The 20522-nt window shown below is 38.8% G+C and overlaps 2 protein-coding genes across 9 annotated transcripts; one reads left to right on the forward strand and one right to left on the reverse strand.

Moving 5' to 3' along the window:
* Nucleotides 1-2006: 2006 nt before the first annotated feature.
* Nucleotides 2007-13343, reverse strand: LOC131302680 (uncharacterized). 3 transcript variants are annotated; one of them, XR_009191880.1, is made up of 9 exons: nt 13229-13343; nt 12682-12750; nt 11512-11563; nt 10266-10473; nt 6401-6744; nt 5311-5709; nt 2920-3334; nt 2433-2685; nt 2007-2306 (listed from the first exon to the last, which is right to left on the reverse strand). XR_009191880.1 is itself a non-coding variant. In XM_058329434.1 (6 exons), exons 2-5 carry the CDS (start codon nt 6696-6698, stop codon nt 2484-2486), a joined length of 1314 nt encoding a protein of 437 aa, XP_058185417.1. In that variant the 5' UTR covers nt 6699-6744; nt 7313-7427; the 3' UTR covers nt 2007-2306; nt 2452-2483. The 3 variants fall into 3 exon arrangements, 1 of the variants encoding a protein (XP_058185417.1); XR_009191879.1 differs by lacking the exons at nt 10266-10473; nt 11512-11563; nt 12682-12750; nt 13229-13343 and adding an exon at nt 7313-7427; XM_058329434.1 differs by lacking the exons at nt 10266-10473; nt 11512-11563; nt 12682-12750; nt 13229-13343 and adding an exon at nt 7313-7427 and having other exon boundaries at nt 2452-2685.
* Nucleotides 13344-13466: 123 nt separating this feature from the next.
* On the forward strand, nt 13467-20120 carry LOC131302681 (pre-mRNA splicing factor SR-like 1). Of its 6 annotated transcripts, none has more exons than XM_058329438.1 (6): nt 13581-13758; nt 14852-15178; nt 15680-15760; nt 16832-16903; nt 17986-18096; nt 19209-19347. In XM_058329438.1, the coding sequence occupies exons 2-5, from the start codon at nt 14891-14893 to the stop codon at nt 18070-18072; spliced, it is 528 nt and encodes a 175-aa protein (XP_058185421.1). In that variant the 5' UTR covers nt 13581-13758; nt 14852-14890; the 3' UTR covers nt 18073-18096; nt 19209-19347. The 6 variants fall into 6 exon arrangements, 5 of the variants coding, with proteins under 5 accessions (XP_058185418.1, XP_058185421.1, XP_058185422.1 ...); XR_009191881.1 differs by lacking the exon at nt 17986-18096 and adding an exon at nt 18919-19024 and having other exon boundaries at nt 13582-13758; nt 19209-19349; XM_058329435.1 differs by lacking the exon at nt 17986-18096 and having other exon boundaries at nt 13467-13758; nt 19209-20120.
* The last annotated feature ends 402 nt before the right edge of the window (nt 20121-20522 follow it).

Genomic DNA, 20522 nt, shown 5'->3' on the forward strand with positions numbered 1-20522 from the left:
ATAGCGGAGTATCACAAGGGGACTGTCACGAACCCGGGGATTTAGAGTTACGAACGTGCGGCTGGCGCACACATTGTTTTTTCTGGCTTGTGCTTCTTGGTAGCTATCTGGCCGATCTTCCTTTCTTTTCTGCTGGGCTAAGCGCTATTCTCTTTCTGAGTTATTCCAACTTCTGGATGTGGCCCCATTTTCGCCTTACCAACCCCAGGAGGTTCTAGTATACATATGTACCAATATATTTTCCAAACTTGACTGTTACTATACTAATACTGACTCCGCAATTCAAGATGCTATAATGTACACAATAATATGAAATGCAAGCCTTAACCCAGCGCCATAAAGGACGACGGGCAAGCGAAGCATCCTACCCTGTAAAGATTTTGACCCAATTTCAATTTTATCATTATTGTTCAAAAAAGACACACACACACACACACACACACACACACATATATATATATATACACACAGTCCCCTTCAGGTAAGGGCGCCCTTACCTTAACAAGGTAAGGGCTTCCCTTTTTCTCCCTTTTTCCGATCGAATTTCGATGATCCGAGCCGCTCAATGTGTTCAGAACGTGATTTTAAGGGTACCCGCGAGAAATCAGCAAAAAAAAAAATTAGGAAGGGCTTCATTCGAACAGTTTTTATTTGAACCGTTCGATAAAAAACAAACAAAAACTGCTCGGATAAAGCCCTTCCCGGTCCTTTTTTTTGCCGATTTCTTGCGAGTACCCTTAAAATCACGTTCTCAACACATTGAGCGGCTCGGATCATCGAAATTCGATCGAAAAATGGGAGGTCCTTACCTTAACAAGGTAAGGGCGCCCTTACCTGATTGAATATATATATATATATATATATATATATATATAGCAAAGATTCTCAAGAATTCTCTTAGATTCGAACCCATAGCTAATGATAGAATGGGGATTCTCTAGTCTAGTAGCTATGAGTCTATGTACAAGAGGGGTCCTCCCATTGGTGGAGGGTTCCAAACCTTGCCTAATTGTTAGTTGAGGACACCTTTGTGGGGCTCAAATTTAAATAAAAAATTAAAAGATTGGATCAACTACATAATTTGATTTTTTTGCTGAACCATTCAGAAAAATATTTTAAATTTAATAAACGAATCGAATGATTTGCATGAGATCTCAAAATGAGCCTCATAAAGTGGTCTATGCACACAATCTACATAGGTAGTGAGGTTGTAAGGGCTAGATGTGGGCATGTGACCCAATTTTACACATCACAAGCTTATAGAACCGAATCAAACATTCAAATTAAATTTGAAGGCTTAACGAATTTTAAAAATATATTTAAACTCTTTTTGTTTATAGGACATTTTAGTCTCGAACATACTTTTTCCAAGTCAAACAACAGCTCAAACAGAAATAACTTGTCTTCTTTTTAAGATTATGGCCGCACTTGTCCTTTATTTCATGAGATGAGTTTTGCAGATGCTTAATACTCCCTATGTTCTTAAATAATAATTTACAACGAAAAGACATGCACTTTTCAAATAAAAAAAGTCAAAAACTCCCATAATTAGTTTCTTAAATTTTTTGACATTACATTAAAAATCTCAATGCACATCTTTTTGTAGTAGACTATCGTTTCGGAACAGATGGAGTACTTGAAGATACACGACCAGTTATCGTACCCCAGAGCCTTTATTTTAAGCCCGTTTAGCCACTTGAGGCCCACGAAAATATGGCAACAAAATGAGTTGAAGAAGCAATCAACTCTGCTGGGATGAAAGCCAGTGTAATTATACCGAAGGACTTAACCCCAAAACAAGAAAAAAGCATTTAGCAGCAGTATTGCCTAAAGAGAGGAGCATTTTTTGTACTCCTTCATAAGAGTATCGACAAAGCTTATCGGATACTGTAAAAATGCGACCTGAGAAATCTGTGCATATCAGGGGCTTTAAACTGAAAAAACTGCAACTAATTAAAGCCATGGGCCCATTACTCAGCGAAACCAGAACATAATTTGAGCAGGAATAAACAGAAACCAGTTTTATATTTTACCAGAAACAAAACCGATTAACCATCTGTTTCCAAAAAAACTGACAACAGGAAGCAACAAAATATTTTTGGAAATGTGTAGAAGAAAAGAAGAAATCCCAGAAGCGAAATCAATTGGGGGTCTCGAACCATATTCAACAGGAATAACAAGTGTCGCTCTAAGTGCTTCTTCAGTGGATGTTCCCAGCGAGTTGCAGTACAGAGAATTGACCTTCCGTTGAAGCTCAAATTGCAGTTGAGTGCGATTCAAAAACCCTTTGGAAGGCACGTCCGGAGCTACAACAAAACAAGGTTTTACTATGGTCAGTGCAGTGAGATTTGAGAGAGAGAGAGAGAGAGGAAGGCATAAGAAAAAGTGTCAAACTAAGTCGTGGCAGAGTGAAACAGATTAAATGGTAGTACCCCAAGTACTTTTCTTTACTTTTTCAAGAAGAGCCACTGAGAATTATTTCTTCAAGCAGGCAAAACCTTGGATCCTTTATTTTCCATGGACTTGGTACGCAACCTCTCCATGAACTGTGTATTGGCTCTGAGTCTCCCCTTGGCATAACGAGTTCGAACCTCCTCCACAAGCTTATCAGCTTTTCCGGCTTCCTCAATGAGTGCAAATAGAGTCCTAAGACAATCCTTTCTGTTCTCCTCCCGATGTTCAAACCTGACAACAAGACCAATAGGAACAATTAAATCAAAATTTTGCAAAGAAAACTATTTCACCTACTTCATAGGTTAGATGGTCAAACCAATGTTCCTCTTCTCTGACAAGCAGGATAATATATTTATTAGAAGTGCATCCATGGAGCTCAAATTCAAGTCTTTAACGGATGTTTTACACCTTCCAATTCCTGTAGTGAAAATCCTAACAAGTGAATCAATGTGTATTGGGCTTTACCTCTCACTGGTGATTGTTAGCTCATCTTTCCCCGGATGGTAGCGCTTTCCAACGAGTTCCCGCAGACGACGAAATTGATGCTTTGAGAGCCCAAGCTCTTTGACAGTAACAGCCATCTTCACTTTTCTGTTTTTGGGGTGCCATGCATCACCACCGGGAGCCAATACAACACGGGTCTGCCACCTGAGAACTGGCCCCTCACCTGGTGGGTCATCTATATTCTTTTTCTTGTCTGGCACAGAGGTATCATTACACTGTGGAGGTCCCTCTGCCTCCATCATCTTACCACATTCCAAAACCATCTCATCTTCAAAATCCTTGAAAAGCTCATAACCTTTTTCAACTTCAATCTCCCCCCTTTCAACCATGTCACCTATCTCATTAAATTTTTTCTCCACTTTCTGCTTTATCTCATCTGAGAAAATTGCACCGGGGGAAAATTTAACACTTCCCTCATAGAAATAGAATGAATAGCACAATGCTAATATTTCACCGCTACAAAAAATACTCTTTTTTTATTATCAAAGGAATCGAATCAAACATACTCCAGACAACTTGTATGGGAAAGAAAAATGTTTGACGACTCCAACCTACGTGCGCCTAGCGATAGAATATATAAACCCAGATAACTATTGGAAACCAAATCGAGGAAAAATGACTGCAAAAAACTAACTTAATGCAGATAATATGTGTTATATGCTATGAAGCACGGGTACTTCAGAAATGTCGCCGTACCCGTACTGGGTACGGGTACGGCGCCGGTACGGCAAAAACGTACCGGGTACGGCATGGGTACGGCAAAATTTGATCGGGTACTTTTGATAATTTTGGGTACGGCATGGGTACGGCATGGGTACGGCAAGGGTACGGCATGGGTACGGCATGGGTACGTTTTAGCCCAAAATGATTTTTTTTTCAAAATTTCAGGGATTTTTTTGTAAATAATTATAAAATATGGGCTTATTGTGTAATTTTTTTGTCTTTTATATACACATACACGTTTACTGAGTCACTGAGAGAGGCAGCGGTCTAGGGCTCCAAATCGGAACAGAAGACGTAAGTTCTCTCTCTTTTATATACACATACACGTTTACACTGAGTCAATGTTTGTAAGTACTATTGGTATGTAAGGAACAAGAAACTCATCTAGCTTTGATCTAGGCACGTTGAATTTGATGTATGAACTTCGAACTTTTATCTATCTTACATTTTGTTGGTAAAATGGGTTTATATTTCATTTAAAGCAATAAAAAATAGAAAAAAATTATATATCTATTCGCCGTACCCCCGCCGTACCCGTACCCTACTTTTTTGGGGTTTTGCCGTTTCCCGTACCCGTACCCGTACCGGTACCCGTGCTCCATAGGTTATATGGATCCTTCATTTTGGCTAAAGTACCCGGGTCAATGTGTCCGACACCCGTATCATTTTGGACACTTGAATCCTCTAATTGTTAAGATACTAACAGAAAAGGAATATCAAATTAGCTAGAAAAAGCGATATTTCAAGTATTTCACATAGACAAGAAATAGGGAAATACTCCGTAGCAAAAACATAATTTTCTTAACCTTTTCTTGTTTAAATACATTTGTAAACATACTTTACGATACATAATCTGAGAAAATTATGCAATATATAATACAAATAAGAGTTCAAGACGTGTCCCCATACCCGTACCCAAGTTGGGGACACATATCCACGTATCCTAAGATTTAAGTTTAGGAAGATCCGACGCTTGGACTTGCACCCACACCTGATACTCGTACCCGAGTCCATGTAACATTGCAGATAATAACATCCTCCATACGTGGAAAGGGCCATTCTTCCAATAAATTGGAAGTTTCTTCGCACAAAACAGTTCTTCCAAATCATATAATTATTATCTGGCTAGCCCCTAAACAATACAACAGTAGGAGATGGGACCCTTCTACAACTTTTCCCTTATTTGGTTTTCAGCGAATGGAGAGTTAGTCAAGGAAAAAATGAAAAGGTGAAGATGGAATCATTGTGAGATGGTAGATCCTTCAAAATCCTATTTCGTTTTCCTTAATCCAAACCCTTGATCCAAATGCAGTGTGAGTGGAGAAATCCAAAAAGAGAAACATTCATGAAGAAAAGTCATCATGTTCTACTTGAGAAGAGTTGCATATAGGGTCAAAAGTTCTAAAAAATGGTAAACCGTCACCAAATTGCAATTGTCCATTTGAATCCACAAAGACTTGGAAAGTGAGGCACACCATCCTAGAAACTCGAATGAAGGGTTCCATTAAAAGAAGCCAAGAACAACAAATTGGTTGATAGAACCAAGATATCCATGTAGAAAGAAACTACTTGGAAGAAAAGCAGAAGATACAAAGACTCCACCAATATCACAAGCATATAGGGATATACCTGGAAGGAGCTTATCCCAGCTAAGCATGTCCTCTAGAATTGCCTCACATTTCCTGGTATCCTTAAGAAATCCATGATTCATTGCCTCATTAATCATATCTCCCCACTTCTTGTTGTCCATGTGGAAGAATTCATCTTTAACCATCCTCTTCTTCACAATATCCGTTGCATTATACAAATCATCAATATCTTCATCAGTCTCGTACAACTCCTCAAAATCAGATTCAAACTCATTGTCTTCAACACCGTCCACCGGCTTGCTACTAAGTTCTTCTATCAGCTCATCATCGGTTTCCTCGTGCTTTCCTATTAACTTTCGTTGGATTATTGCTTCAAGAATGGATGGGAGTGCCTCTTCATCACCTTTTTTAAAGTACTTTTCAATACGTATTTTCAGCTCTGCAACAAAAAGAATAAAAAGCGCAGATAAGCAAGACCGAAAAAATAATCAGATCTCAAGAAGTTGAGGGAAACACTCGGATACATTTGCACAGGACGAATACTTTTGATAACCAAAGATCCATAAACAGAAGATGTACCCAGTACTATTAAATTACAAAACAGGTAGGACAGAGCTCAACTCATAGATAATGTATGTATACGCATGTATACCAATACAAGAAACAAAATGCCATGTCTTCCATGTTTGATGGTCAAAACCAAAATGCCATGTGTGGCACACCAGATTAGGCATTTGTATTTCAAATTTCGAGGGAGGCCATTTCGGTTTTCAAACGCAACTTCTAGTGAAGATATTACATAATTGTAGGATAACCAGTAACACACACACACACACACAAAAAGGTGACAGAAACCAACAATCACTCACAAAATATAGCAAGCCGTTAGGGAAGTACAGACACTATGAGTAGATGAACCAACTAAGAATCATGTGCCACTCGGGTGCATTACAGATAGTAAATGCATATGTATGCACAAGTCCTTAAATTTTCGACCATTTGAAGTTAGTTAATCTAGTTTTTTAACATCATGGAAAAGCCAATAGTGCAGAGCAACATGTTTAAACGCAAAAACAAGAAAGAAAAAACTTATTTTCCAAACAAATTCACAGGAAGCAAAAGAACAGCACCTTTGTTGCTGACGTCTTGAACATCCACAGAGACATCCCTCTTTTTCTGGGTTTGGGGCTGCAAGCTAGTTTCTTCTGGAAGGGGGTCAGGGTTAGAACTAGGGTTTCCATGGGGCGAATCGCTTTCGGATGAGAAAAGCCTCCTCAAGTTGGAAGAAGAAGAAATCACGTCAGAGAGAGAAGAAATGCGAGAAGGGCTGCTGTTATTGAGATTTGGATTGGCGACCGGAAGATGAGAAGGAAGATTGCGAGCGTTGTAGAACCACAATCTGCCGAGTTGAAAAGCTCCTCGCCTCATGGATTACTACCAGGGTTTTTAGCTTTTGCACTGTTCTTTATTCTCTCTGCAAGTCCCCAAGAAAATCTGGACAGGGTTATTCAAGGAGAGAAATAACAAATAAAGCGAAAGTTCCATTGTTAGCAACTTCAAATGATATTGCAAATATGGTGTCAAACCAAATTCATTTTTTCGTTTTGATTTCTACATCGAAGCGAAAGTTCCATTGCTAGCAACTTCAAATGATATTGCAAATATGGTGTCAAACCCAATTCATTTTTCGTTTTGATTTCTACATCGAGGCAGAAGTTCCATTGTTAGCAACTTCAAATGGTATTGCAAACATCGTGTCAAACCCAATTCATTTTTCATTCTGATTTCTACATCGAACACCAGATCATCAAGGATGATGGAAGAACAAAACATCAGTAAGTAATACGCCAATTTCTCTCTCCAAACATCTCACTCGCTCCAGGAGATAGAACTTTTCTACTATTAAACAACAAGAACAATTCACTCGGCTGCTGACCTTTTGTAAAGATTTCATTCCAGAATTCCACTAATCGCCGTGTGGAATTTGTTATTCAAAATGAACTGATTCCAATGATTAAAAAAAGGATGGGTTTGGAAAGTACCTTTGAGGGATGAATAGTTTGAATCGAGAGCACCACAGGTGGGGAGAGACGCCGGCATGAGATGGAGACTTCGACTGGGAAGGGAGACGGCGAGAAGCTACAGTAGCGCCTAGAGGAGAGAGAGAGACGGGACTGGTTGAGGCGGGGCTCCATATACGTGGACGGCTAAGATTCATCTGGGTAAAAAACCATTTTGTTTCTTTTTTCTGTGTTTTTTTTTTTTTGAAAACTCTTTTTCCTCTTTCAAAATTACTACTTGCTCTAAACAAATACCTGGCGCATAAACCTGATCTTTCAAAAGATGCATTATTTTTTCTTAAAAAGAAACTAATGCTAAGGTAATATAATATAAAATAAAATATCTCGAATTTTTGAAAAACAAAATTCAAAATACGTACTTTTAAAGATGAACATAAAGCAGCACCGATGGACATTAAGTGAATTGTAGGATTCTTTAATCTTATTTAATTGAATGAAATATACTCCCTCGATCTTTCCTGCAGACTCATAATTTCTGCATAGAAAGTAGTAATGCACATCTGTGCATAATTTGTAAAATTTCTTCACACCATTTTAAATGTCTCAATTAATGCACAAAAATACGTATTCTTATATGTGCGAATTAGACATCTTCTGTGGAATATTACTGGACCGAAGAAATATAAGTACTAGTTTATCGATTTAACCGGCCTTATTTGGAACTTAGAAAAAATGAGAGAAAAGAAAGAAAAGTTAAAAAAAATTCCTCCAATTGTTTGGATTGGAGGAAAAAGAAGAAGAAGAGAAATGCTAAGTGTAAAGAAAATGAACAAAGAAAAAACTCTTAAAGTGTACATGAATGGCTCAGATTCACTGCACAATGAATGAGCCATTCATGTACACTTTAAGCGTTTTTTCTTTGGCCATTTTCTTTGTCCCTAGCACATTCAAGTTTTAATTATTTTCTCCTATTTTCCTCTCATTTTTCCCCCCACTTTCCATCATTTTTCCCAAGTTCCAAAAAAATTGGGTGGGAGAGTAATTGGGAGAAATTTTTTTTTTTTGGCCATATTTTATAGTTGGTGAAAAGTTAGTTAGCGAGAGAGTTCAGAAGATATTCATACTCTTGAAATTCCAGACCCTATCCCTTGTGGAACTTAAACCTTGATTACCACGGAGGACGTGAGTTAATCATCTCACCAAACATGGTTTCTATGAGTAATTGGGAGATTATGAGGTCTTTTTTAATTTAACTAGGTCCTGCCTCGTGCAAAGCACGAGAATCATGCCCATTGAAGAGGATGTTTTTTGTCCGTTATAGAGGATGTTTTGTTGTTTCGTTTGGCTGTAAACAGTTTTGTCCTCTGCCTATCCTTGTGGCCAACTTGCATCATTAGCAGAATGGGCTGGTTCTGGACGCGATCTGATCTTGGATGGCCATGACATGATTCTTTTACAATGTTTTTTGCCCGGTTGGCTGATTTCGCATGGAAAACTTCAGCAGCATCAAATTTTTTTTTTTCCATTCAGTGAAAACATGCCAGTGAGAGGGCAGCCCAGGGAAGATTAGAGGTATGACATTTACATCTATAAGTGGGAATCAGGATCACAACAACGTAATGAGTATGACCTTGATGAACATGGGATCCACAAATTACACTCTGCAATGTCAATTTCTTCTACATTGATGTAAACTTCTTTACCAATAGATAAAAGCATTGAATATTTAACGAGACAACATTCTCCTACATCTAGGTTAACTGGCTTAAAATAACTGAAGGTACAAAATTACTATAGTTTGTTCCTTTTCCTTCTTTCCATTCTAAAATCTAAATACACTGATCTCACACCTATCAAGAGATCCTCATATAAAACCAAGACATTGCCATTCATCTTTTCGCTATGAGACAAACAGAAACAGAAGTACCAGTCCAATGTTATTATGGTGCCTCATTATGACACAGTTCACTCGAAGAATGTGGGCTTACGAGTTTCGCTAGCTTTTGGTTTATTGACGTTGATCCTAAGCATCACAGCACTGGGACATGACATGGAAAACTTAGTAACCAGTGAAATATATTTTAGAATGCACATTTCGAAATATAACACACAGATTTGGAGGCGTTAAATTTGTTAATCCTTCAAACTTTTACAAGAGTTGAAACGAGAATCCAACCAACAAAAAACAGATGTGAATCACCTAATTCAACAAGTTAGCTAGAATAACTCCATGAAGCAATAATAAAAAATCAAGCTTGGAACAAAAAGATCCACTGAAGAAGTCAGTTTGAACTCTAATTGTTCCATGAAATGCATGCCCTTGGGAATTAAGCTAACTATCAGAACGGTTTTGATTGGTTTCCAATTCATGTCATCCATTGTCCCAGAAGAAAATGAAACCTTAGTCGCACAAAGTGGGAGCGGGTTCAGGAGCGGAAGTGGGAGCGGGTTCGGGAGCGGAAGCGGGAGTGAGGGAATACAGAAGCTCCCAAGGTTGGGAGCGAAATGGGCTAGTGTTAGATATCATAACTTGGGCTAGATATATGAGTTTATCAAAGACCAATTAATAAAGCCAAGTGATAAATTCCTATTTTTTTTATACAAAGATCATACAAAAGCTCCCATCTTTGTCAGGAGCGAGCTCCCATCTCAATGTGAGCGGGCTCCCGTCAAGCTCGTTAGCTGGGAGAGCCAATGGGCAACATGACACAGAATGGTCACCAGAACAATAGAAATCATTTGACAAGATGGGCACAATCTATAAACTTACTATATTCAGGAAACCAGAAGATGGGATGAATTTTGAACAAATGTTGCAGCATCCAAAAAACACTATGGCTGAATAAAAGCTACAAGTGGACATATTTAAATATGCCTACTGACTTTGCAAATGCATGCTTGCAATATGAACTCGGAATTTATAACTGAAAAACAAAAACAAAAAACAAAAAATGCAGGCATTATGTTTTTCTACCTGAATGGACAAAAGTTGGAGGACTTTATTGAGAACCCTCAACCGATGAGTAGCAAACACACTATTTGTAGGATGTTTATTCATTCTCTTCATTTCTTCATCCACTGCTGCCTTCTTATCCAGACTTTTCTTCCCTCCGTCTTTAGCCTGAGGGCTATTGAGACTTGCTTTAGGCTGATTCAGGGTATTACTACCAAATGGATCCATACTTGATATAGGACATCAAAAGACATAAGATAACTAAAAGATATGAATATATAACATGAAACAATAACCAAAAGATATAAGATAATAAGACGTCAAAAATATGAACTCTATACTACTAAAATTCTCAACTTTGATGAGATGGCATCCTCAATAAAGGCATCCGTGCGTATGCAATTGAGGAGCTTGCTAATCCTCCCTTCTTGAAATCCAATTTTCAATACGATTTATTTATTTTATTTTTAAGTAAAAGAGTCTACACTAAAGCACCTATTGTTCAAAGCACCATAGCCAAGGCTCTCATTAGCAAAGGGATTCAAAAGGAATTTAAACAGTGCACAAAGTTTAGGCGAGAAAAAAGGGGAAAAAAAAAATCACATTTACGTATTAATACAACCATCCAGATGCTGCTCCTAGAAGATAATGAGACTCAGATTGGTATACACTTTTCTGTCATGAAAGTAGAGCAACATGACGGATGGGACCAAGCAGGCAATCAGATAATGGGGAAAGCATGTGATATCATGATAACATTAGGCTTAATAATAATATCTACTTTTTTCTCTCTTCCTTATATTAATTACAAATAACAAGAGAGAGAAAACCACTGTACAAACGTGGACAATTCAATCTGAGGAGCAGATTGTCCTGAAGGAACTCGGGGCACAGAACGAAAGATATGGTCATTCTACATAGTTTATATCATAGCTAAACAAAGATATGGTCATTTAGCTTAACCCAAGATTTTGATCAGCATAGTTAAACAGAAATCTAATGGAAGGAAGAGTAAGGAATTTACTGGTAGATCACCTTTTCTAAAACTTTAGAAAGCAAAGATTTTCCTATTCTTCATTACTTGGAATTCTGCTAATGATGTAAGCGGCATCTATAAGTTGACAGCGAAACAGAAGGAATGAAAAAGCAAACTCCAGCAGGATTTCAAAACAGGGAAAAGTCATAAACTTTTCCTAATGATGACAGCCACAGGGATATGCAAGGATATGCCACAGCATGTCATAAGAGGCAAAGCATGAATTGTTACCTGGTCTCATGGACTAAGATAGAATAAGAGAAAGCCAGAAGGTCTTGGAAACCTGCAAAAGGAAACAGTGGGGGAAGACACATGAACCAAGTAAAATAGAGTTTTAATGCAATAAATAGAAAACCAAATGAAGAGTATTACAATGAACGGCATAAAGAGAGCGCACGTGTTGCCTTTTTTCTCCTTTAAAGATGAGATGCAGGTTTTCCCCTTGCTATTTTTAAGTTTAAAATTAATAAGTTTGCCCAAAAATAAATAAACCATAGAATATAAATTTTGTTTAACAGAGATGATAATGAGAGCTATTGAACTTGCGTGGGAAAACCCAGGCAAAAATTTTTGCAATTCTTTCGAAATTCGAAAATAGGTTTTGGTTTTGTAAGCATTTATGCAAAAATCAAGCACAAGTCTTGAATATGGTAGATTCTAAATCTTATCCTAGATAGGTGCGGGAAAAAACTATAACAGTATTTTTTCGCAATTTCTATTTTTAGGGGAATGGAAAGCTCTCAGTGTACCACCATTATGAGCAGATGATAAAAAGTAAAATAACGGATGACAAACATATGAATTAGCAAAACCACAAAGCCCATGTCATCTTGCATGCATACGATCAGGAATAAGAATTAACCACAAAGTTTGAATCAATTCTATTCAAAATTCAAATACCATCAAAGTCACAGGATTTTTTTAAATATTACCCTAATTCACCTAACTCATTTCTCAAAGAAAGAACTCGCCAACATATATTCTACGCAAGGAAGATAACATAAAATCCATGCTATTGAGAAGAACTTCCACATTTAAATTTTAATTTTACATGTTGTTGACTAAATTTATTTTGCCACTTTGCACCACTTTTCATTCTCTACATATTCTTTTTTATTTCGCTCCATATTCTCTCCTATTTCTTCCCATCACTTCTAATTGTTTTACTGCTTATCAAAAGACGCCACAAACAAATTACTAACAGTTCAGTTTATATGTGATCCAAACTAAAAACCAGATTATTTTAATTACTCATATTTTTGGCACTTTTGATCATTGCCTAAAATAAACTCATCAACCATGAACATGCCAGCACCCAAGAAGAACACACATTCAGCAACACAACCCAAAACGCAGAACCCTAAAGGATACCCACCACACATGAACCAAACAAAAATACACCGGCAATAGAAGGGGAAAATAACTGAAACAGTCACCTGTTCACCACGAACTCCACACGAAGGCCAAACCCTGAAAAAGAACAGAACAACACACACTATAATAAGAGAAAGGAGGGCACAGTAAAAAGCAAAACTACTTTCAGCAGGGAGAACAGGCAACGGAACACCTTGCACACTGAACAAACCACGGAAAATAGCAAACAAATGAAAGAAACACTGCAGAACCGACGGCCAAACCCAGAACCCAGGACCCAAAACCCTAACACAGCTTCACATGTACACATGTACAGGAAACGCAACGGCTAAGCGAACAACATAATAACCCAAAAGCAACAAGAAAGACCCACTCAACTGACGGCAATTCACAGAGCGTAAAGACAAACAACACGACAACGGTACCCACCACACACACAACCACAAGTAGTCCGACACTAGGAAACAACCACATCGAGAAATCGAGGCACGCTGGAAGCAAAGCCCCCAAAGAAAGGGAAAAAACCCCCCAAAAAAAAACCTAAACCAGAGATCTGAGAGCACAGATCACTCACCTCCGACCGGAGACGGCCACGGCAGAAGAACAAGCTGAGAGGAGAGAAGATACCAGAAGAGAGCAAGTACGAACCCCTTGGTCCCCTTGGTGGCACAGTAGCCCACCCCAGAGTTTGAAAGAAGCCAGGCGGAAATCAACGCACGAAATCGATCATGAATCCCGCGGGGACGCCGGATGGCGACAAGTGTACGATGACCAAGCCGAGCGAAATGACGGAACTACCCCGGAAAGACCAAGCGCCCGGCAACTCACGGGGGGCTTAATCGGGAGGAAAATTGGATTTGTATGCCTGGGATAATGAAAACCTATTGGGCCGGGCGGGTTTTGTTCTGGTACGCCTCCATCGTTCACACGAAACCGAGCTAAAAACGGGGAAAATTTATCACGAGGTAGATAGACGAGGGAGAGGCTAAAAAGCGTTCTAGGGTTTATCTCTCTCCTCGAAAATCAACACCATTACCAAGCTCCGATCTTCGTCTCTGGTTTTCCCTCTCTCTACACGGATACCTTCATCAGCAGATCAATCAGGTAAAAAAACCCTAATTTCCTAATTCGAGTCGTTCCTTTTCGTGCTCAATTTGTTCCATTGCTCGAGACTAGATGTAGTTGTTAATACGCTGCTTGTATTGTAGAAGAAAGTGTGCCTATTTCGTATAATAGGCTCGTATTTGTTCAATTTGCGTATTGTATGTGGCAATTACATGTTATTGGACGAAATGTGAATTTGATTTTTTTAGGGTAGCGGTCTGAAAAGTTTTGACTTTGTTTTGAATTCCCGGTTTTTTCGTAGAAAGTTTCGCCTTTGGTCTGTTCTTTGTCACATAATCCGGGTGGGTTAGCGCAAGCCGGGGCGGGTGTGTGAGAGTTGAAGCGACTTCCGAAAACTTCACAAACTTCTAAGATTCATGAGAGCGAGGATGAGAGTGGTAGCGAAGGGTCCAACTGAGTGATTATGTGACTTATGGTCTGTTTGATGATGAAGAAAAATAAGATAGGAAAGTGAAAATGGTTGAAGTGAAGTCAAAGATTGGAAGAAAAGGAAAGATTTTATTATTTTTTTTCCAGTTGTATTTGACTGTATACCTGTTGAAGTTATGCGGAAGTTTTCGGTACATGGTCTGGGTAGCGCAGAAGTCACTAGAAATTTTGTATGTTTGCCTAAGATAGCTGTGGCTATTGCTCAAGTTGTTGACAAAGATGGAGGGATGAACTGGAATTGAAGTTGTACCGAATTATTTCACTCGAAAATATAAAATGTGTTGTTTCTATTGCAGGAAAGAAAAAGAAAACTGTAGATACATGATTGGGTTGGAGGAGAATTGTATATTCTTGCCCTTTTCATCATTTTCTTTGCTAATCAAACAAGTGAAAAGTCAAGAATGTTTGCTCTTTCCATCACTTTCTACCGTTTTCTGGTTACCTAAAGGACCCTAGGCCTTGGGTTTCTATACTCATGGAATCCATTCTTTTGTTGTGTTCTCTTCGTTTATTGTACCAAATATTGGATTTTTTATTTCTTATTCTTCTTACTTGGTGGTGATTTTGATGTCTGATGGTTTAATCTTTTTGCTATAAGAAGGAGCTCTCATTTTCTGTAGTGTGGCTGCTTGATGGATTTCAGGTACTGGAGTGCAAGGGTGTGTGCGTTTGACGACCCATTATGGAGGTTAAAACATCGGGGAAACCGATTGATCAACTTTTGGAGAAGGTTCTTTGCATGAACATTCTCTCTTCCGATTACTTCAAAGAGCTTTACCGATTGAAAACTTATCATGAAGTGGTAGATGAGATTTACAATCAAGTTGATCATGTGGAGCCATGGATGACTGGAAACTGTCGAGGCCCTTCAACGGCATTTTGTCTTCTGTACAAGTTTTTCACTATGAAGCTCACTGTGAAGCAAATGCATGGCCTGTTAAAGCATCCAGATTCACCTTATATAAGAGCTGTAAGTAGCCCTTGGTATATGCGATGCTTACTGATTTTCTGAGTTGTACTGTGCTTCTATGCCTGAAGTTTATGTCCAGATGACCTTAATGATATAGACTAATACCTTTTTAAGCTCAGATTTTAGTATAGTGGGGCAGTGTCAGGAGAAAGTATTACCGTATTATTGATACAACTTTGCTGAGATTGAACGGGGAAACTCTCGTTACAGTTCACAATCTTGATGCCTTGATGGAAACATATTCAAAAGAAACTGTCATAAGCTCTGAGTTCTGTATCTTTCTTCAATTTTCTTAAAGCAGTTCCTGGTGTCTTTTGTTTGTCAAACATTTGAAAAGGATGTTAGGTATTGTGGCATGAAAATTGAGGTAATACCATTGGCATATGGACCTATTACTTTTTCATAGTACTGTTTGGAACTTTGGTATTACTTTTTCCTAATGCCACACATATTGAGAAATCACGGTGTGTACCAGTTTGGCTCATGAAACTTGTTTTGCAGGTTGGATTTCTTTACTTGAGAATTGCTGGAGATCCAAAAACATTGTGGAGCTGGTTTGAACCATATGTCAAAGATGATGAGGTACTGTCCGGAAGATGCCACTTCATCACTTTTTCCAATTATAGCCAGATTATCTCTCGTTTTTTTTTTATACTTATTTTCAGTTAAATGATGGGTTGTTTATGTCCTTTGCCACATCTCTGTCCAAGAATAGAGTACTCTCAGTTGGGAACGCTTGTGCTCCACCACCTTCGCTAGAAAGCCGTCCTTTCCCCCATGCCATGTTTATGAACTTGGGAACGTGCATATCTTGTCGTCTTTATAAGGCCACTTAACCAAGTACATCTGAAGTTTTACCATGCTCACCTTATATAACGAAGTTGAGGGTATGAGCCCATTTCTTAAATTAGACACTTGGATCCTTTTGTATCTTTACTATGTTTCTAGAAGAAGAAGAACGTAAGTACACTCACAAGTAATCTATCTTCTCTTATGTGGGTGTTCTTCCATATTGAATATGCTGTGATGTTCAGGACGTGTCCTTGTACATACGCATGCCTAATGTTTTGTGTAAATATCTCCCTACAATAAGATTAGGGTTTAGTAATGTCCGTTGCTTGGATTTAACGTACTTGTACCCTGAATCCATGTAACGGCTGTTGAACTAGGAAATGTCAGATATATTGCTGTGAGAACCAATCAGGGCCCTTGCTGAATGCTGATTTTATTTCACTGTGAGATCACATCTGGCTTTATTTCTCTTGGAGGGGAAGCTGAACTGTCGATCTATGGAGATGGTTAAGGCAGATTACAGCACTAAAACCTGGAATGGATGTAGTTTAGTATGTCACTTTACTTTGGCCCGAGGATCGTGCTCCGGATAGTGTGCTTGTCTAGTGTCTAGTTAAGTCTTAACCTTAAGGTTTAAGTTTATAAAGATGATTTGTTGTCTAAAGATTTGGATCATTAAAGTTGAACCCGAGTGTGGATGTCTTTGTGTTATTGCTCTTATGTTTTTATTTGACATTCAATTTGGTTGTTTATCACTTCTCATTCTTGTGTGGTCCAAAGTGAATTGATGAGCTTAACTTATGGACAGAGACATGCTTTTGACTATTTAAAGGCCTTACATTCCTGATTTTCTGTTTTCAGGAATTCTCTCCAGGCTCCAGTGGCCGAATGACCACAATGGGTGTGTACGTGCGTGATTTACTTCTTGGACAGGTTAGTTACTATGATATACACATCACATACTTCTTGCTCACTTGAGATTTTTTCCTATTTTATTGCTTTTCTGATCATTCGTATTAGTAAGTCATTGTGACTGTTGGGTACACAGCAGGAATACTTTTGAGTTTTCACCTCTGATGAATGACTTGTTTGGGTATGTTTTTCAACTTCCATAAAGCTTCAGGTAGCCATTATCCATGATAAATTTAAATAATGAAGCTTTTGAGTCTTATTCTGAAGTTTATGAAGCATTTTTTTGTGTAGATTAGACTTTTTAATTTTAAAATGGCATTGATTAATCTAGTGCTTGTCTTACACTTGATGCTCCATCACTAAACTAGTAAGGTACCATTGTCTTAATAGCAAGCTATTAGGAAAGGGGCATAACGGTGTATATCAAGTTGTTCAACACCTTCCTCACTTGCAATCCGGTCTTGCACGTGGAGATGCAGCTATCCATAAATAGAGTGAGACAGACTATGAAGGGGATAAGCAGAATGTTCATTGAGACCAAAAGCAAAGGGAGTGTCTTGAACCACAACCTCTCCAAGCTAAGCTCTAATTCATGATAAGCTAAGCAGAAATTAGGTCCAAGGCCGACAATGTATAATGTATATCAAGCTATTCGACAAAAACATGAAAATATGGAGACACTATCTGTATTCATGGCGAGTCAAGAGTATTGATGGGTCTTCATTTCTGTTAAAGATGGGGAAAAAGCATAATGCTCATGGTTTTTATTTCACTGGTATTACTACATGTGTGCTTTTTGTTCATAAAAGTAGATTATATATCTCTCATTACGGTTAAGCAGGATGGTCGCCTGCTATCTATTTTTTGGTTTAGAGTGTGAGCTTTTTGAATAGTTTACAATCATATAATTTACAGGTTCAGTTTCATCTTTCTAAAAAAACCAATGGTCATAGGATTGGGGCCACAGCTTGAAATTTTCTGCATATCAGTCGGTGGAAATTTTTAGAGAAATAGCTTTTGAAAATGCTGTGCGAATTATATCTCGTTCGTCATGTTCACTGATGCGTCTATTAACAACAATAAACAAGTTTTTGAAACTCAAGCTGCAGCACAGTCGGAGTTTCATTTCAGGAACTGACTTCGCAAGACAACAACAGGACACCATACTGTCTACAAGCATTGACAAGTGAGAATCAAGGGTTACACACCCTCAGGTTATCCTATTAGCAGAATTTTGTTTTCTGTGATTGACATCCTAGTGTCTACATTTCTCTAATCATCCTCCCTAAACAACAGTTTTGTCATTGAGTTTTGGTGAATCATTAACTTTGCATAACCCTTGACAGAGTGGTATTGCATAGAAGGATACATGTTGCAACTCTGATTGATTGGAAATAAGGCTTCGTTTGGTTAAGTTTAGATGATCATTCTTTTGTTCGTCGGACTCGGCTGGCCGTAGGTTTCATTTGACAAATGGCTCACACAAAACTATTTGTGAAGATGCGTCTCGTGTATCAAAAGTTAAAATAAAACATTGTGCACCTTTGTCATGCATTAGGCTGCATGGCTGTGTAAATGGTGTCTCATGCCGAATTCTCATATCATCGACCTCTACAAAATTAGTGTGAAAATTTACTAGTATGAAATTCACGAAGCGGATGAGAAAATTTCCGTGCAGGAGCCAATCTTTCCACACTAGTTTTTGTAAGAGATGAAAAAGCTCTAGTTTGAATGTTGATGCCAATAAAATTGAGATAGGTCGGAAGGATAACAAAAATGCTATGGACACGCATGTAGGACACAGATCTGGACATAGACGTGTCCAGAGCTGTCCAATGTGAGAGGTTCCTGTGTGCATCCACTCTAACCATCTATAGGGGCCTAAGGGAGGAGCCATCATCTGTTGGGTTGCCCTCTCTCTTTGATTGTTAAACACTTTAGCAAGAAATTAGGTAGTGATTAAAATTGCTTGCCCTTGTCAATTATTTAGAGGTGGTTTCATGACAATGACCCTTCACTCTGTCTGGTTGGATTAGCCAACTGGTGTGTTTCCTTTGGTTCGTCCTGATTAACGACAATGGCCCTCAAGTGATGACTTTCAGTCAGATTTCATCAACATCCCGTGCTGGTGTTCATTAAGTGGTCAGATTTACTCACTACTAGCATGCTTTGTGTGTTTCATCCCTAAATAACATTGTCATTGCGCTTCATCTGTTTAAACTCGTTCCATTTGGTTTCATGAAGCTTATGCACTAACAAGCCTTTATTTATGTTTCTTCTTTTCTTGAACTAAACGAAGTAATTACGGTTTGGTCTAATCTTGCAGTACTATTTCGATACACTCTTTCCCCGTGTCCCTGTTCCCGTGGTGAGGCAGATCATGGCCCACCTTGAAAAGATGAAGCTCCCCGCTAAACACTCGGGAGTGACCGGAGACGACTCCCGCGGGTCTGAGGACACTGCCCGTCGGCCACCTTCTGTCAAAGCTTCCCTTTCAGTCTCCTTTGGTCAGCGGGCCCCACATCGAGCATCAACTAGGGGTTCATCCCCTGTTCGCCGGACACTGCCTCCCCCAGCTCATGATAGAGAGAGTGACAGGGATCGGGATCGGGAACGGGTACGGGACAGAGATAGAGAAAGTGATCGGGACAGATATAGAGAAAGGGATCGGGACAGAGACAGGGACAGGGAAAGGGTAAGAGACCGAGAAAGGGATAGGGAACGAGAAAGGGACAGAGATAGTAGAAGAGATGACTATGACAGGAGGTCCAGAGAAAGAAGCAGAAGAGACGGCCGTAGTCGGAGCAGGAGCAGGAGCAGAAGTCGAAGCCGAAGTATCCAAACTCATAGTGCGCGGTATGAACATGAAAATGGAAGCAAAGAGAAGGCATCTGCGTCTAGTAATTTAGCCAAGCTTAGGGACATGTATGGTGACCTGAGCATGAAGAAAGAAGATGAGTCCAGAGATAGGGTTCTTAGTAGGGATAGTGGTGGTGAAGAGGTTATCAGGCTTGGAGGCTCTACTTGGAAGTAGACAACACTAGTTCCTATTAAGGGCAGAGAGTATCAGTCTGATTGAATTGCTCTGATTTCCTTCTTATAACCTCTCATTTCGGACGATTTCTATTGAAACACGTGTATTGCATCTGCAGTTTTGCTGCATGTATATTAGTTGTAACTTAACAAGGCTCATTTCATAAGTTCTCGAGATTGTTTGTGTTCGATTGTGTTGAAGAAATTTGTGGGTATAATGTTGTCATCTCGGAAATTGGGTTACCTATGGCTGATGATAGCATGTTATGGCCAATTTGTGCATACGTAGTTATAGTGCATGCACTGCGTGCACATCAAGTGGCGTTTTAACTTTTAATCTTCCTATTATAAATGTCACATCAATGTGAATTTTCTCTTTTTGACCGGAGTAATACTCCTTGCTATTTTATTCTCTTCCATAAATAATACACTCAAACACACGTTCAAAAGATTAGAGCCATTTAGCAAATTACCGTTAGAAACAACAGCAACTACTACTACTTTTTGTTCATTCTTCAGCCAAAGGAATAAAGGACAATTTACATGCCAGGGGTACTCTTTTTCTGATATTTTCAACAGTGCAACTGCCCAAGTCAGGCATATAGAA

The sequence above is a fragment of the Rhododendron vialii genome, chromosome 10a (genome assembly GCF_030253575.1).
Source record: "Rhododendron vialii isolate Sample 1 chromosome 10a, ASM3025357v1".
Taxonomy (NCBI): Eukaryota; Viridiplantae; Streptophyta; class Magnoliopsida; order Ericales; family Ericaceae; genus Rhododendron; species Rhododendron vialii.

Bases quoted from the DNA above. Each gene is read 5' to 3' on its own strand.
- LOC131302680 (XM_058329434.1), bottom strand. From the start codon at position 6,698: ATGAGGCGAGGAGCTTTTCAACTCGGCAGATTGTGGTTCTACAACGCT. The intron at 5,710-6,400 runs GTGCTGTTCTTT...TTTTTGTTGCAG, and splicing joins TCAAGACGTCAGCAACAAAG to AGCTGAAAATACGTATTGAA. The intron at 3,335-5,310 runs GTATATCCCTAT...CAATTTTCTCAG, and splicing joins CTGGGATAAGCTCCTTCCAG to ATGAGATAAAGCAGAAAGTG.
- LOC131302681 (XM_058329435.1), top strand. From the start codon at position 14,891: ATGGAGGTTAAAACATCGGGGAAACCGATTGATCAACTTTTGGAGAAG. The intron at 15,179-15,679 runs GTAAGTAGCCCT...CTTGTTTTGCAG, and splicing joins ATTCACCTTATATAAGAGCT to GTTGGATTTCTTTACTTGAG. The intron at 15,761-16,831 runs GTACTGTCCGGA...TTCTGTTTTCAG, and splicing joins CATATGTCAAAGATGATGAG to GAATTCTCTCCAGGCTCCAG.